Consider the following 13833-nt stretch of genomic DNA (forward strand, 5'->3'; position numbering starts at 1 on the left):
GTCTTTGTAATCACTACAATGGTCAGACCTAATTCTGTTCTCAGACGCAAGGGAGCTAAATGAGAGTTGCACCTGTACGTTAAGTGACATTTAATGAATCACTGAATTGTATTTCATTCTAGTTTTATAAGAAAGGACTAGAAAATAAAACTTGACAACTAAAGCACCAATTATAAAAATTACACCACCGCATTCTCCTATACTCGCTAGTGCAGTATTATATTATGCAAGAGCATGTTTTGTGGGACTTTAGTAGAACTCAAGTCTGCTTTCATGTAGATACCACAGTAACTGGTGCTGTTGTAAGAATGATATTTTTCCAAGTCTGATGGCTTGGTCATTTCTTTCACCATCAGAACACAGCTGATCATAAGCATCCCCCACTGGTGTTGGAGAGAGAACAGTTCATCAGTACTATGTAGTACTGCAATCCAGAACAAAAAGGGAGAACAGTGAAGTTAGGGTCCTAAAATGGCATGGGAGCATTAAGGAGGCAGGTTGTTAAATCTTTAATGAACATGAAATTAAAACAGATATTTATCATTGTATCTAAAATATTTAGAATGTGTTTATGCTAAGTCAGCTTGCCAGCACATAAATCTCAGACACAAGGGAAAAAGGGGAGTAAAGATGCCGCACAGCAAGCTTCTCTACACCCCTTCACCAATGCACCTCAAACATGTCTTCATTCCAAAGAGGCAGTCTTGTAAAACGGTGGTCCACACAGTGTGAATTTTCAGTCCTTGGCAACAGGTGTGCTAATGGTAACTTTTTTTTTTTTTTTTTAAACAAACTACAGCATGGGCACATGTCCACCAGGAACTGGACTGACAACACCAGTCATTTTACTTATGACTCCAAACTGATCTGTGCTTAAACCAATGTCCTAAGGTAAACATTTCCCAATTTTTAATATAAACTGTGCAACTGAGATGATCCCAAATGTGTGCAAGACATGGATCTCTCTAGATAAGTTCTATTGTACATGAGAGATAAAGATGTAGAACAGCCATAGGTTTATTTTCTGATGTAAGAAACTGATTAGGAGAACGTTAGAAGTACTCTATCAAAGAAACAAAATTTTTGCAGACTATTATTAACCCTTTAAAAGTGCCTTCTGTTTAACCTCTGTGAAACTATTTGATATCTTCAATTTTGCCAAGCATCCTTGTGTAAAATTAGTAACAATTAGTCGCACATTACTGAGGGGGAATGGAGGCACAGAGAAATTAAATAACCTACAGATTGTGAATTACAGTTTCGCAGAGCGGGGAAGAGATCCAAGCCAGACTCAATCCTCCTGCAATCCTATGCACTAACCACAAGAATCTTTACTATAGTGAAATGAAAGCACTTGGGCCACTGCTAACCACTTAAGAACAGATTTCAAAGACCTGTTGCCAAAAATTGCATTCCTGCTTTCTGCCTGCACAAGCACAAATCTAGAATGTGGTTTTTTCAAGCTACATATTTACATCACTTTTTGACAAATGACACTTATTAAAAATGAATTTTTAAAAATAATTTTCCTTGAATAATTGAGGTACGTTAGGGAATCTCACTGATTTGGATAGTTAAATTAAACTGGACATTCATTACAAAATATACACTACAGAAAACAGTGCAGCATTGGCAGAGGGAGATCTTTTCCGCCCCTATTAGATTCTTTGATAAATTTGCTATAAGTAACAAGACATACAAGAACACATACCCTGGCATAACATGGTCATACCAAGAGCATTTCATTTAACATTGTATCTATCTTCCTATGCAAAAAATGCCATCTTTTCTTCCTCAGCTGTACTGAAGTAATTGTCCTATGCAATCTTGTGAAAAGGGTATTTTAAAAATGATTTTAATCATGTGGGATTGCGAGTTTCCAATATTTACTTTCTTTCATAAATGCAGGCTAGTCACCAGACACATAAATGGGAAGACTTCATCTTAAGTATTAGGGTTTTAACATTCTGTTCAAGATCTGAGATTTAATATCAAGCTATTTGAAAGTTTATTAGTGATAATATATGCATTAGGGATGACATGGAAAATGGTTTTCATTTTAAATAGAAGTTTTATCTAGGCCTTGGGGAAATACTTAACTATAAAATATTTTAAATATCATTAGAAACTTGCAAAGCTCTAGCAGAATTTTTTTTAAAAGCAAATTCTATATTTAGCTAAATATTAAATAAATTTTATTCTACTGGAAAGTATTTGACTTTGAAGAGGAATTTTCAAAATGTATGTTTTAGTAAATGTATTGCTCAAGAGAGATGCTAAATTAAAAGCCTGGAATTCTGTGCTCAGCAGGAGCATGAAAAAGTATGGCCAGTAACATTACAAGTTTCACCTACTCTTAATTGTTTAAGCCCTGCAAAGGCGGACCTTTAGGAGCGAGAAATTAGTTCAGTCTCTATGACCCAATCCATCTTCAGCCTCTGCAGAGACCACCAATAAGGTGGTCATCTATTGTGATAATTTCACATAGACCAAACACATTCATATGAAAACTACTTGCAATCCTTGCCAATAAGGGAAGCACTGAATATGCACATTATTTCTAAACCTGTACTTCGCAAGTACTCCATTTCTGTGTGGATTACTGATTCAGACAAAGGCTGAAATATGCCTAAACAGGAAATACAAGGTGTTTGGGGAGCAGGGAGAGAAAGCAATACAAGTAATTTTGCTCACTCCCTGCTCAGTTGTTTTAAGAAGTGAAGTTGCATCCAACATTTTAATAGGATTTATATTTCACTGTAAATACAGAAAAGAGCTAATGGCTTACTGTGCAATGTAAGTTATATTCTGGAAAGTGACTAAAATGACATTGTAGAGTTCCATTTTTGTTGGATCAATAGCTAAAAAAACACGTTTCTCAGTTTACACATAGGATAAAAGTCCTAACTCCAAAATTCCTTAGCTGTTAGCCCTGCAAACTTCCCCTGAAATTGGAAAGTCGAGCTTTTATTTCTGAATCATGCATGACCACTAGTGATAAGTATTCTGCAGACAGAACTTATAGTTTTATTGATGAGTAAGCACAAAATAAAGCAGTCAGATATGTTGATGGGCTCAGTAGAAAAAATACTTTATAGATTCTAAGATCAGAAGGGACCACTGTGATCCTCTAGGCCAGGGGTTCTCAACCTTTTTCCTTTCTGAGCCCCCCCCCGCTATAAAAATTCCACAGCCCATCTGTGCCATGACAACTGGTTTTCTGCATAAAAGCCAGAGCCAGCTTTAGGGGGTAGCAAGCAGGGCAATTGCCCAGGGCCCCACACAACAGGAGGCCCTGTGAAGCCAAAGCTCAGGACTCCAGGCCGGCGGGGCGGGGGGGAACGACACCCGTGGGCATAGGCATAGTTTTACTTCTATTTTGGGGTGACAAGGGCTGGCAGGGCTCAAGCCAGCTCCGCACAGCAGCGTCGAGAGAGAAACCGCCACCCTCCACCCCGACTCACTCAGGAGGCCACCCTGCCTGTCTGGGCTGTGGCAGGAACACAAACCAAAAATATAACTCAAATGGGGGACTCCATTCAAAAAGTTGGAAAACTGCTCAGGTGCAGGAAGGGAGTAGCTAGGGGCTGTGTGCAGGCAGGGAAGTAGCTTAGGGTGCAGGCAGGGGGTAGCTAGGGGCTGTGTTCCCAGTGCAGGTCCCAGCTTCATTGAGGGAGAAGGTGCGCTGGGGCCACCGGCTTCAGCCCTGCACCGCTCCCAGCTGGGATGGGGGGGGGGGGGGGAACCACCGGCATCAGCCCCATGCCGCTCCCAGCTTCAGCACTGGGGCTTAGGACACTGGGTTTGAGCCATGGGGCTCTGTAGCCCCCCTGAAAGGGCTCACAGACCCCTGGTTGAGAACCGCTGCTCTAGTCTGACCTCCGGTACAACACAGGCCATAGAACTTCCTCCAAATAATTCCTAGAGCATATACTGAGCTGGATTCTATGATATCTTTTACATTAAGTGCTTGAGAAATTGTGTGTACTAGCAGCAACATCACTGAGTCCCAGAGAACCCTTTTAGATTAGGCTACATGTTAAGTGTTATTACAAAGAAGGGAATGTTTTAAGACGCTCCAGAGAATATAGTTTCCTTTGCTTCATAATGATGGAATTTTGTATACTTAAAACTGTGCACATATTGCAGTGTTTCCAAACACTACTCAGAGGTTATGGCATAATATTTTCCTTTTGTCCAACACTTGTGAAGAACCTGCTTCTCCCTGAACATCACTGTATATTCTGCAATCCCAGAACAGCTCCACATTTTCAACAAATGTTTACCTCTGTCCCATACAAATCCAGTGTTCCCACTTCAGTTACTGTATTAAGGTTGCAAACTCAGGCACTCAAAAGTTAAGAAATGCCAGAATCAAGCAAGCCTTGGCAACCTTAATTCAGCCCCCTTGTGTATGTGCATTATAATACAGTAATTACATAGGACCCCTGCCTCATTCAGTGTACAGAGTGGACTGGTGCTCACTTAATGAGCAGCTATTCAACGCTGTGTTTTCTCTTCACGGTGCAACATGTGGGCCCCATGCCACACACTAAAACAACACGTATAACTTGCTAGGTTTTTATTTTTAAACCAAACTGAAAAAACTAATTCCATCAAGTAGCACTGTATCAACAACCACATGGTTCATCAGTAGGGGTGGAACCTTAAGATCCACTGCACAGACCTCTTAAGTTAGTAGAAGTAGTAAGTTATCCTCTGTGGACCAGCATTGGGGGAGAGGAGGGCAGGGGGCCAGCGACACAAACTTTGCCAGTGCATTTCACAGATATTGCTATGGGCAGAGGAATAGTGCAACTCAGGAATTCTATATTATATTCCAGGCTTTGGAGGGGAGTGTGCTCTAGAGGTCAAACTTTCAGGGCTTGCCCTTCTGCCCTGTTCCCTCCATCCTGATCTCTGTACCGTACGGTCTCTTCCCTACCCCTAACTCCTTGTCCAATCTCGTTCTACTTGCCTATTCAATCCCAGCCTCCGCTCTTCACGGTTAACCATCCTGCTTCCACTCTCAGTATCTCTGCCTGCTCTCCTTTGTACCCAGTCTCAGACTACTTGCCACAATCTTCTCCTTTCCCTCCCACCTGGTTGCCTCTGCATTCAAATTAGATTGCTAATTTGATTGCCAAGGTGTCAGCAGGGAGATCACAGGAGGGAGAGACACTCTGCTCTCAGTTCCAGTGCCCATACTAGAGCAGTCTAGCTTTGCCCTTGTAGTCCTGAGCTGAAGGTAGCATACCAAGTTGCTCTGTGGGGATGGTGCCCGCAAAGACCAGTCGGCACTACAGGCTCAAACATGCTCAGAGAGGATGAAATCCTTCTTGATTTTAGAAGCTAAAATGTCCATAATCTCTATGAGAGAGTACAAACTGGGTTTATTCTAGGTTTTATAATTTGACTGAATTTGGGCCATTTTTCATAGGGATGGCAAAAAGACACATCCAATCACACAAAGGCCACTACCCTGCCAAATTACAAGTCCTGGACTTCAAAGCACAAGGTGCTCACTTCGTTGAAAGAAAGGATCACCAGAATTTTTTTTTTTAAATGGGAAAAATGTATTTTCTCTTAATCCCATTCTCAGAAACAGCTGAACTGTTCTGGCTGAAATTTTCCAAACTAAAATTCAGCCTACAGGCAGATACTCACTATGGAAAATTTAAGACAAATGGGTAAAATTTTGACAAGTCATAAGTACCTGAAAACAGAGTCTTATGAGAAGCATTGGGCAAAAAAAGTTAACAGGCACCAGTATGAGACCCGCCTATACAATTATTTGCATTATTATAGTGCCTACAAATCCATGGACCAGAGTTGCATTGGGACAGTGTCTAATGCCCCAGGGAGATCTCCATTTACGTATATGACAAGATATAACAGATGGATACAGACAGACAACAAAACAATAAGACAATATTGGTCAGCATGACAGGCAATGGTCTCAGCACACCAGCAGCCTACACTGTTAAAGTTTTTGTAGGCATCATAGCAAAGGAGATTTTTGGGAAGGGATGAAGGAGAACAATGAATAAATACTGGAAAATGAAACAAAGCTCCAGAAAGTGTCAAATTATCCTGTATCTGTGAGAATGATAAAAAAAGTTTATTTTTATGCATTATGTTAATGCATACCACAGCATTAACACTGTAGAAGAAATTTAACATTTTGGTATTTGACTTCTGAGTGCTTGATTTCACAGTCTCAACATTAGTTTTGCATTTACTATAATAACAAAGATTGCAATTTGCTAATAGGACAGCTGCTTGTAGCATTAACCAACATTCAGTAAATTAATACAGTATTTGCAATCCAAAAACTCTAAAAAAAAAATCATGAATAGATCTTTCCAGGTCAGTGCAGCAGGTTATAATTCATTGAGTGTCCGAATTTTGAGACTGGTGTGTGAAACAACCACCACCACAAATCTCTTCTCCTGTTGGGAGATTAAATAATTTCCAGTGTTGTTAGAGTGAGCCTCAACTTCAGCATTTACCTATCCCTTGATGTATTCAAACAGTCCCTGGAAAGCTAGTTCTATTTTACTTGATCAAAGGCCTCTCCCTGAAATATTACTGGAATCCTAACAAATAGAAGTTTAAAATAAAAATTGCAGCATGAATGTTTGTGATAGAGTAATGATCACCTGGAAAAAGATGTACTGCCTTTTGGATATCCTTCAGTGCATTGTTTTTCTCATCTTCAGCTGAATGACATCCCACCGCCAACTGATTAACTGCAGTATGCAGCAGGGCTTTCTACACATGAAGAATAAGCAACATTAGCATGCTTCAATATTACTTTATAAAAAGCCAAAACGTGTTCACTTTAGGATTATTTATTGAATTAAAAAGTCTGAAGCGAAAAACAAACCTTTCCATGGTTTAAATCAAGTATATGAGCAACATTTCCTGCCACAGCTCCACCCTAAAAGATAAATATTGAACAGATTACATCACTATTGTTTAATGCTGGGGTTTTACGAGGGACGTTGAAATGACAGGATCATACTTCTGATCTTGACCTTGATCAGCAATATGAACTAATTTTACATTCAAGTATTTTCTCTTCCAAGCTGATGCATAGTGTTTTTATTTATTTTAAGGGGAGCATCACTGCTTTTGTTAAAGCATACATACAAAGAAGGCAGTTGTGCAGGCAACTTGTCAGAAATGCAATTGTGAATGCAATCATAATAGTTGTTCTTGTTAATTAGTGCACAATAGCATATTAAAAAATTGTAATTACTGAACTCTACTCAAATATATGTTGCTTAACATATGGTCAAAGCTTAATACAGGATAACTGCAACACACTTACCTTTGCATTATGTGGCGTATACAGAGGAACAAGTCGAGACAGAAGAGACCAAAGAGCAGGATCATCTGGGTTACTACAGAAGAGAGTAAGGATATTCAGATTTGCATTTCCTATAGAGGTGTACTTAGCCATGTGAATCCTGCTTGTCACATCTCTGGATAGGCATCTACTTTCAAACCCGCTACTATAATCAACGCTTACATCTGTAATCTTCTTAAAAGAAGTTATGCAAACAGCTTCCATGGTTAGTGACTTAAAGTGAACAGACATATACGATTATAGACTAGATAGACTGTATTCTCCCTAATGTATCACTGTCGTCAAAAAAACAGGAACATGTTATTAAAGATCAGAAATCTGCTCTGGGATAAGGAAATTTAAGATAATCTGGAAAGAGAGAAGAGTAGGATAACTGTCTGAAACATTTGAGAGGTGACAGTACAAGTTGGTAGTTAATGGCATAACCAAGAGCAACAGCTTGAAAATTAACCCCTCCCCCCCGCCACACATTTAAAATTAAATCAAAAAAACATTTAGTTAATGGACTCAACTGCCTAAGAAACCATTTAATATTACATTAGATAAAACCTGAGGGATCACTGCAGAGAAGAACCTGTTACAGTGCAGACCTTTCCCAGCTTTATCGGTAAGTTTCTACTGAACAATCCAGAGAGCTGACAATGAGCACACAGAAGTTTATAGTACACATGCTGACCATAAGTAGATTTATAACTGTGTACCACAGTGTAATGTGTTCCTAAGAGTAAAACAATTTGATCCCATAAAAAGATATCATGACAGTATTTCAAAAATGCAAGAATAGAGGCAGCTTCTGCCACTTAACTTGATCTAAATGAATTACACTTTTCACTCTTAAGATACCAGAGTTTGTCTCTAGGTATGTTGTAAAAGTGTAGATATTTGCTTAGTAAGTCTTGTTCCAGCACTCACAAAGTTTAAAAAGGATAGTTTTGCATGGGAGGGTAAAAGTTTAATTGCCATTAATATACAAAAATGCAGACCACACACCTATGGACAGCTTTGGAAGCTTGCCTCTGCACTCCCACATTTCTACCTTGCAGCGCATACACAGCAGATGTAATAAGGCATCTCTCATAAACATTATCCTTGCTTTTTGTGTGCTTCAGTAATTCTTTAAGTGCTGCTGTTGCAAGTGTAGCATCCTGCTTTGCCAGACCTAGGGTGCACAGAGCCTGCAGGCTTTCTGTAGTAGGTTCCTTTAATATAGAGCTATAAATACAATGGAAAACAGGTTATTATGTAATACAATACTACCCTCAAGTATAGTTTGCAGGATTTGTCATCTTCTTCCACTTGTCATAGTGTTGTAAGTGCTCGTTAAACAACAAACAGCAATTTACTCACAAGATTCACTCCAAATTGAAACTACCTCTTCAGAGCAACAAAACATCCTCTTTAGCTCACAGTATGTTTGAATTCCTAATCCAGCAATAATAATGTGGCGCACTGAATTAATACCCTCTCATGATAGGACTCTCAAACTCAGTCCTACATCAATATTCTTAAATCCTTTGGATAAGATTGAGTACAATGGAGTTATGTGGGTTTCAGCTTTTAAAGCTCATGACTACTGCTCGGCAAGAATCAGGCATGTTTAGCTGTCTTTTTTTTTTTTAAAAACAGAGTAGCCATAAAAAATGTCTGGTAATGGAGACAAATATCTCCTCAACCTTATGCATCTACTTTCTCTTGAAAGAAACGTTTCTCCAATAGTATACATAATCTTATAAACTCAGTTACTCATACTAAGCAAACGGAGGTTTGCTCCCCCCTCCCACACACACACTTTTTTGAGGGCATGGCAGTATTTGACATCTGATGTAAATAATTTTGTTATGAGAGCTTTGATTTAGATTCCCTAGAGTAAAAAAGATCCAATCTCTGCTAGGAAAAGAATTCCCTCTTACATAAAATTGTGCTTCAGGTAGCTGTAGAATTTCTGTATAATTTTCCAAGATCATCTAAGTTAAAATTAATTGTGTTTGAGTAATAAAAATCTGTACAGAGCTAGCATTCTGGGTACAGGATATATGCATTTCCCAATTAAAAAAAACAAAAACAAAAAACAGATGAAGGGGGGTGGGAGGGGAGGAATATTTACATCTTCTGTCAGCATCTCATATTTAGCAGTCTGCACTGTACCATGAATACATATATGACTACTGCAACTCCATGCTATAGCAAAAGGAATTAAGGGAGACAATTTGCAGTCCAGTCAGTAGATTAGTTCTGCTGTTGCACATGCTTAACTGTATGCATTGCACTTTCCATGAAGCTGTTTTGAGGAAACACGTGCAAGGAGGTTAGGAAATTAAAATGAAATGTATGTGCATTAGTCACTGCTGGTGAAACTTTAGAACCAATTTGGAAGGAAAATTGGAATACAGAATCAAAGCCCAATGAAGTATTGCTTTTTTTTTTTTAAACTCAAAATAATTTTCATCTCTATAAAGAATATTCTAAAAAATTAAAAACAATTAACTATATTGCTGCTTAAATAAGTACAAAAGTAGGTGTTATCTAGTAGTTTTATAGAAAGCTTTGAATAGTAGTAATGCAGAAGCAGAACTGCTTTCTATGAAGAAGTAGGAGAGCTGTAGGGAGAAAAACTGGTGCAAAAAAACTACACATCTCAAGAGACTACACAAATTCAAGATGTTCCAATATAAGAGAAACTGCTGCAGTATCATCTGATCAGAATATGGAATTATGAGAATTCATTTATTTGGTGGTCACATCCTAAAATTGGAAATAAATATGAATATAAAGGAGATGCTGCCTATTGTAATTTAGCAATGGAATATGAAAAGGTTCCTAAACATATTGATCCTATTGTTTTGTTTTAGTATTGATGATTTCACTGGAGGTCAAAAATTTAATATCCTACTTCTATGCTGTGTTGCTAAATCAATGGAAGAAAAACAATCCGCCAACATCCTGGTTAACCAAATTTTGTGAACTACAGATGTAAAAATATACTTATTTTATAAAAAGCACAAAAGAATAAGTAGAACATTTAGACCTTTTGTTTCTTCTGACTCCATCACAAGATTACAGTTATACTCTTTAAATATCAGCTATAGACACCAAATATGTCTAATTATGTGAAATTCTTTTTTCCAGGTTTTTGTGTTGCCATCAGTCTACTATATGGGTGTAAAACCCAACAGTAAAATTTAAAGTCTTGACAGATTTCACTTTTTACAATGTTACATGCTTCCAGTTAAAAATGATGCATTTCCAGAGCATTTACTAGTTTTCTTTAATGCTAGTGACTAATGATATGTAGGAAGCACTCATTGTTGAAATTTATGTTAAAAATAGAAAGAACACTTTCGTGACTAACTAGAAATAACATTTTCCTACATCATATTAATCATCAATTACTCAGGATTTAAAGCACCAGGTCACAGACCTCAATTATTTCAGTAACTTGAGGATTTGCTGGCAGGATAGAGATGGTCAATATGGCCATGTTTCCGACACAGTATTCTTTGGTAAACAGGGAAAGTAATGTATCGTGGGTAGCCATGTTAGTCTGTATCCACAAAATCAACGAGGAGTCTGCTGGCACCTTAAAAAGACTAACAGATTTATTTGGGCATAAGCTTTCGTGGGTTAAAAACCCACTTCTTGCATCTGAAGAAGTGGGTTTTTTACCCACGAAAGCTTATGCCCAAATAAATCTGTTAGTCTTTTTAAGGTGCCAGCAGACTCCTCATTGTTTGTTTGTTTTTTGGGGAAAGTAAAGTCAGCCACTCTGCTCAACACTGGGGACTGAAATGGTAGAGGCTAATTTCTGGCTGCCAACTGCCCAGTTACAGACCAGGCACTTTTTTAAATCTTCAAAATGCTGAAAGATAAAAAACCACTTATAAAATGCAGAGGTGAAACAGGACTGCTGATCTTTAAGTGAAAATCTACAGAATACTGTCATGATGCTATGTAGTGTTTACAGCATTATTCTTTGGGGGATTTTTAACTACTTAGGTTAAATTTTTATTAAGAAAAAGTTACATTTATTATAGCTGCATACCCCACACACACACACTTTTCCTAAGGATGGAAGATTTTAAACTCTCTGAAGAAAATTAAGATAGCAACTTGGAACTTATTTTGCAAGGAATGCCACAGTATAGGAAATTAAGTTTTGAACAATATCTTAGTTTAAATTTAAAAACTAAATTAAAAACTTACACAGCAAGCCACTCAACAAATGTGAAGACAAGTACTACTGGTAGGTACATTACCACTGCTTTTAGATTAATTTACAAAGCTGCCTTCAGTGTTTGTACCTCATTACTTTTGGGCTAAAAAAAAGCAAGCCCAATAAAAACTTCCAAGTTAAAGCTTCTAACAGTACTTTCAGATTCTGACAAGTTCTCTCTCTCACACATACTCATGCTACACCATCCACATACCATTTAAACAGCAACGTCTTTGCAGCATCCACTTTGTTCTGTTTGTACTCCATTATTGCAAGGGCAGTCAAAATATGGGCTTTGTCTTGTTCAGATTCAGCAAGAGATAGGGCTCTCTCATAGGCTGGGAATATTAAATTAAGATAGGAATTTAAAAAAGCAATCAAGAGATTTAAAAGCATTCTGGAGTGACAAGATACAGACATGTATATGCACTATGAGAGTCTTTAGTTACATGATCACATACATTTTCCCCTACAGGACCCCTGCCACATTCAGTGCACAGGTTGGACACAAAGGGGCAGAATTAAGGTTGCACAAGAACATGCAACTGTAAGTCTGGCATTTCCTAACTTTTGAGTGTTTGACTTTGAAACCTAAATAATTTTCATATGTTATGAATGCTCAAAATTGTTGAAAAGTGATAAAGGAACATCCAGGAAAGGAATGCGTTCTCTTGATGTTTCAAGATTCCCTGCCCCAAGCAGCAAAAATCCATTTTTAAAGTTTAGCATCCACCTTTGTTCATAATACCTTTATTTCCCTACCTCACATACTGGATGTAGAGAGTAAGCAAGTACTGGTACTGCCACGGTGTCCTGCCTTGAAAATGTCAATTGATATGTAAAAGATATTTTTTCCAGTACACTGCAATAGCTCATGGAAACTTTCTGAGTAGCAATCTGGTGATTATGATGAATTTTATATGAAAATCTGAAAATTTTCATACTACCCCAATGCGTGCATACCCCATACTACCCCAATGCGTGCATACCCCATACTACCCCAATGCGTGCATACCCCATACTACCCCAATGCGTGCATACCCCATACTACCCCAATGCGTGCATACCCCATACTACCCCAATGCGTGCATACCCCATACTACCCCAATGCGTGCATACCCCATACTACCCCAATGCGTGCATACCCCATACTACCCCAATGCGTGCATACCCCATACTACCCCAATGCGTGCATACCCCATACTACCCCAATGCGTGCATAAGTTGGGACAGAATGTGTCGGTCAGGAGTACAAAGTCAAAAGGGGTAAGTGTTCATATAGAAAATGCCATATTCCTTTAGTGTCAGGCCATGTACTGTACCTTTGTTTAAACAGACACTTACCTTTAATGCTGTCTTGTAAAAGCCCTTTCTTGAAGTAAGCTAGTGCAACTCCTACAATGTCCTCTAACTCTATGAGAGGAGTGGACATGTAAGCCTGGATGGCCTTGTCATATTGACCTATGGCACTAAAAAAAAAAAAAAAAATGCCCCAAATCAGCTTTGAACTGCAGTTTTAAGCAGCCCCAGTTCATGATCATGTACAACCATCAGCTAAATTCACTAACACTGTCTTTTAGAAGCCCAGTATATCAAAAAGAAAGGGGTTGAATTTTGGTTTTAAGAAATGTAGAACTATCAGTGTACCCTCAAACCCTTCATTCTAGGTGGATGAATGTATTGTTAATGTGGATATTTGCAATCCCATTTCACTTACGTGAAAGCTTCAAGTCCATGTTACTAGCTCAGAAATACAACATTTAGTCAGATTTGCTAAATAAATAGTTACGGCTTGTTGGAACTATCTGACGTTTGTATCAACATATGAGCACACTAACATTAATTGATCACACATACTATCCAGGGAACGATATTATAGTGTGATACAAAAAGATACTGCCTAGTGATTTCTATGGAGGGAGGAGGAAGAATAGATTTGGCAATCTTGCTATGAATAAGACCATCATAGCAGAAATGCAATAGGACTATTTACTAAAGTTCATTAACAATCATGAGAACTTTGTACTCACACAAAAATGTTGCATCATTTTGAATTCTTTCTGGAAGACCAGAAATGACCACAGTCACATACAATACATGCAACATGGAATGAGGATGTTGAGCATCACAACACTTAAGTGAATCTCTTTAGTCTACCAAGATGCTCTTAGAAAAATATGATGGGAAGACATGACCTCTCTAGGATGAGGGCACTGGTTCTATCACTCGCATTGAGGTCAGGGGTAGA

The 13833-nt window shown here is 38.3% G+C and overlaps 1 protein-coding gene across 2 annotated transcripts in view; it reads right to left on the reverse strand.

The window, feature by feature from the left end:
* The window catches only part of SKIC3 (SKI3 subunit of superkiller complex), an 80693-nt gene that overhangs the window by 12565 nt on the left and 54295 nt on the right, over nucleotides 1–13833 (reverse strand). For both annotated transcript variants that reach the window (XM_074952857.1, XM_074952858.1), the window contains exons 29-34: nucleotides 12930–13054; nucleotides 11800–11923; nucleotides 8366–8587; nucleotides 7337–7409; nucleotides 6890–6943; nucleotides 6663–6774 (exon numbers count right to left, since the gene is read on the reverse strand). In XM_074952857.1, coding sequence (XP_074808958.1) covers nucleotides 6663–6774; nucleotides 6890–6943; nucleotides 7337–7409; nucleotides 8366–8587; nucleotides 11800–11923; nucleotides 12930–13054 — 710 coding nt within the window. The remainder of the gene's footprint in view (nucleotides 1–6662; nucleotides 6775–6889; nucleotides 6944–7336; nucleotides 7410–8365; nucleotides 8588–11799; nucleotides 11924–12929; nucleotides 13055–13833) is intronic.

Source organism: Natator depressus, chromosome 5 (assembly GCF_965152275.1).
Source record: "Natator depressus isolate rNatDep1 chromosome 5, rNatDep2.hap1, whole genome shotgun sequence".
Taxonomy (NCBI): Eukaryota; Metazoa; Chordata; order Testudines; family Cheloniidae; genus Natator; species Natator depressus.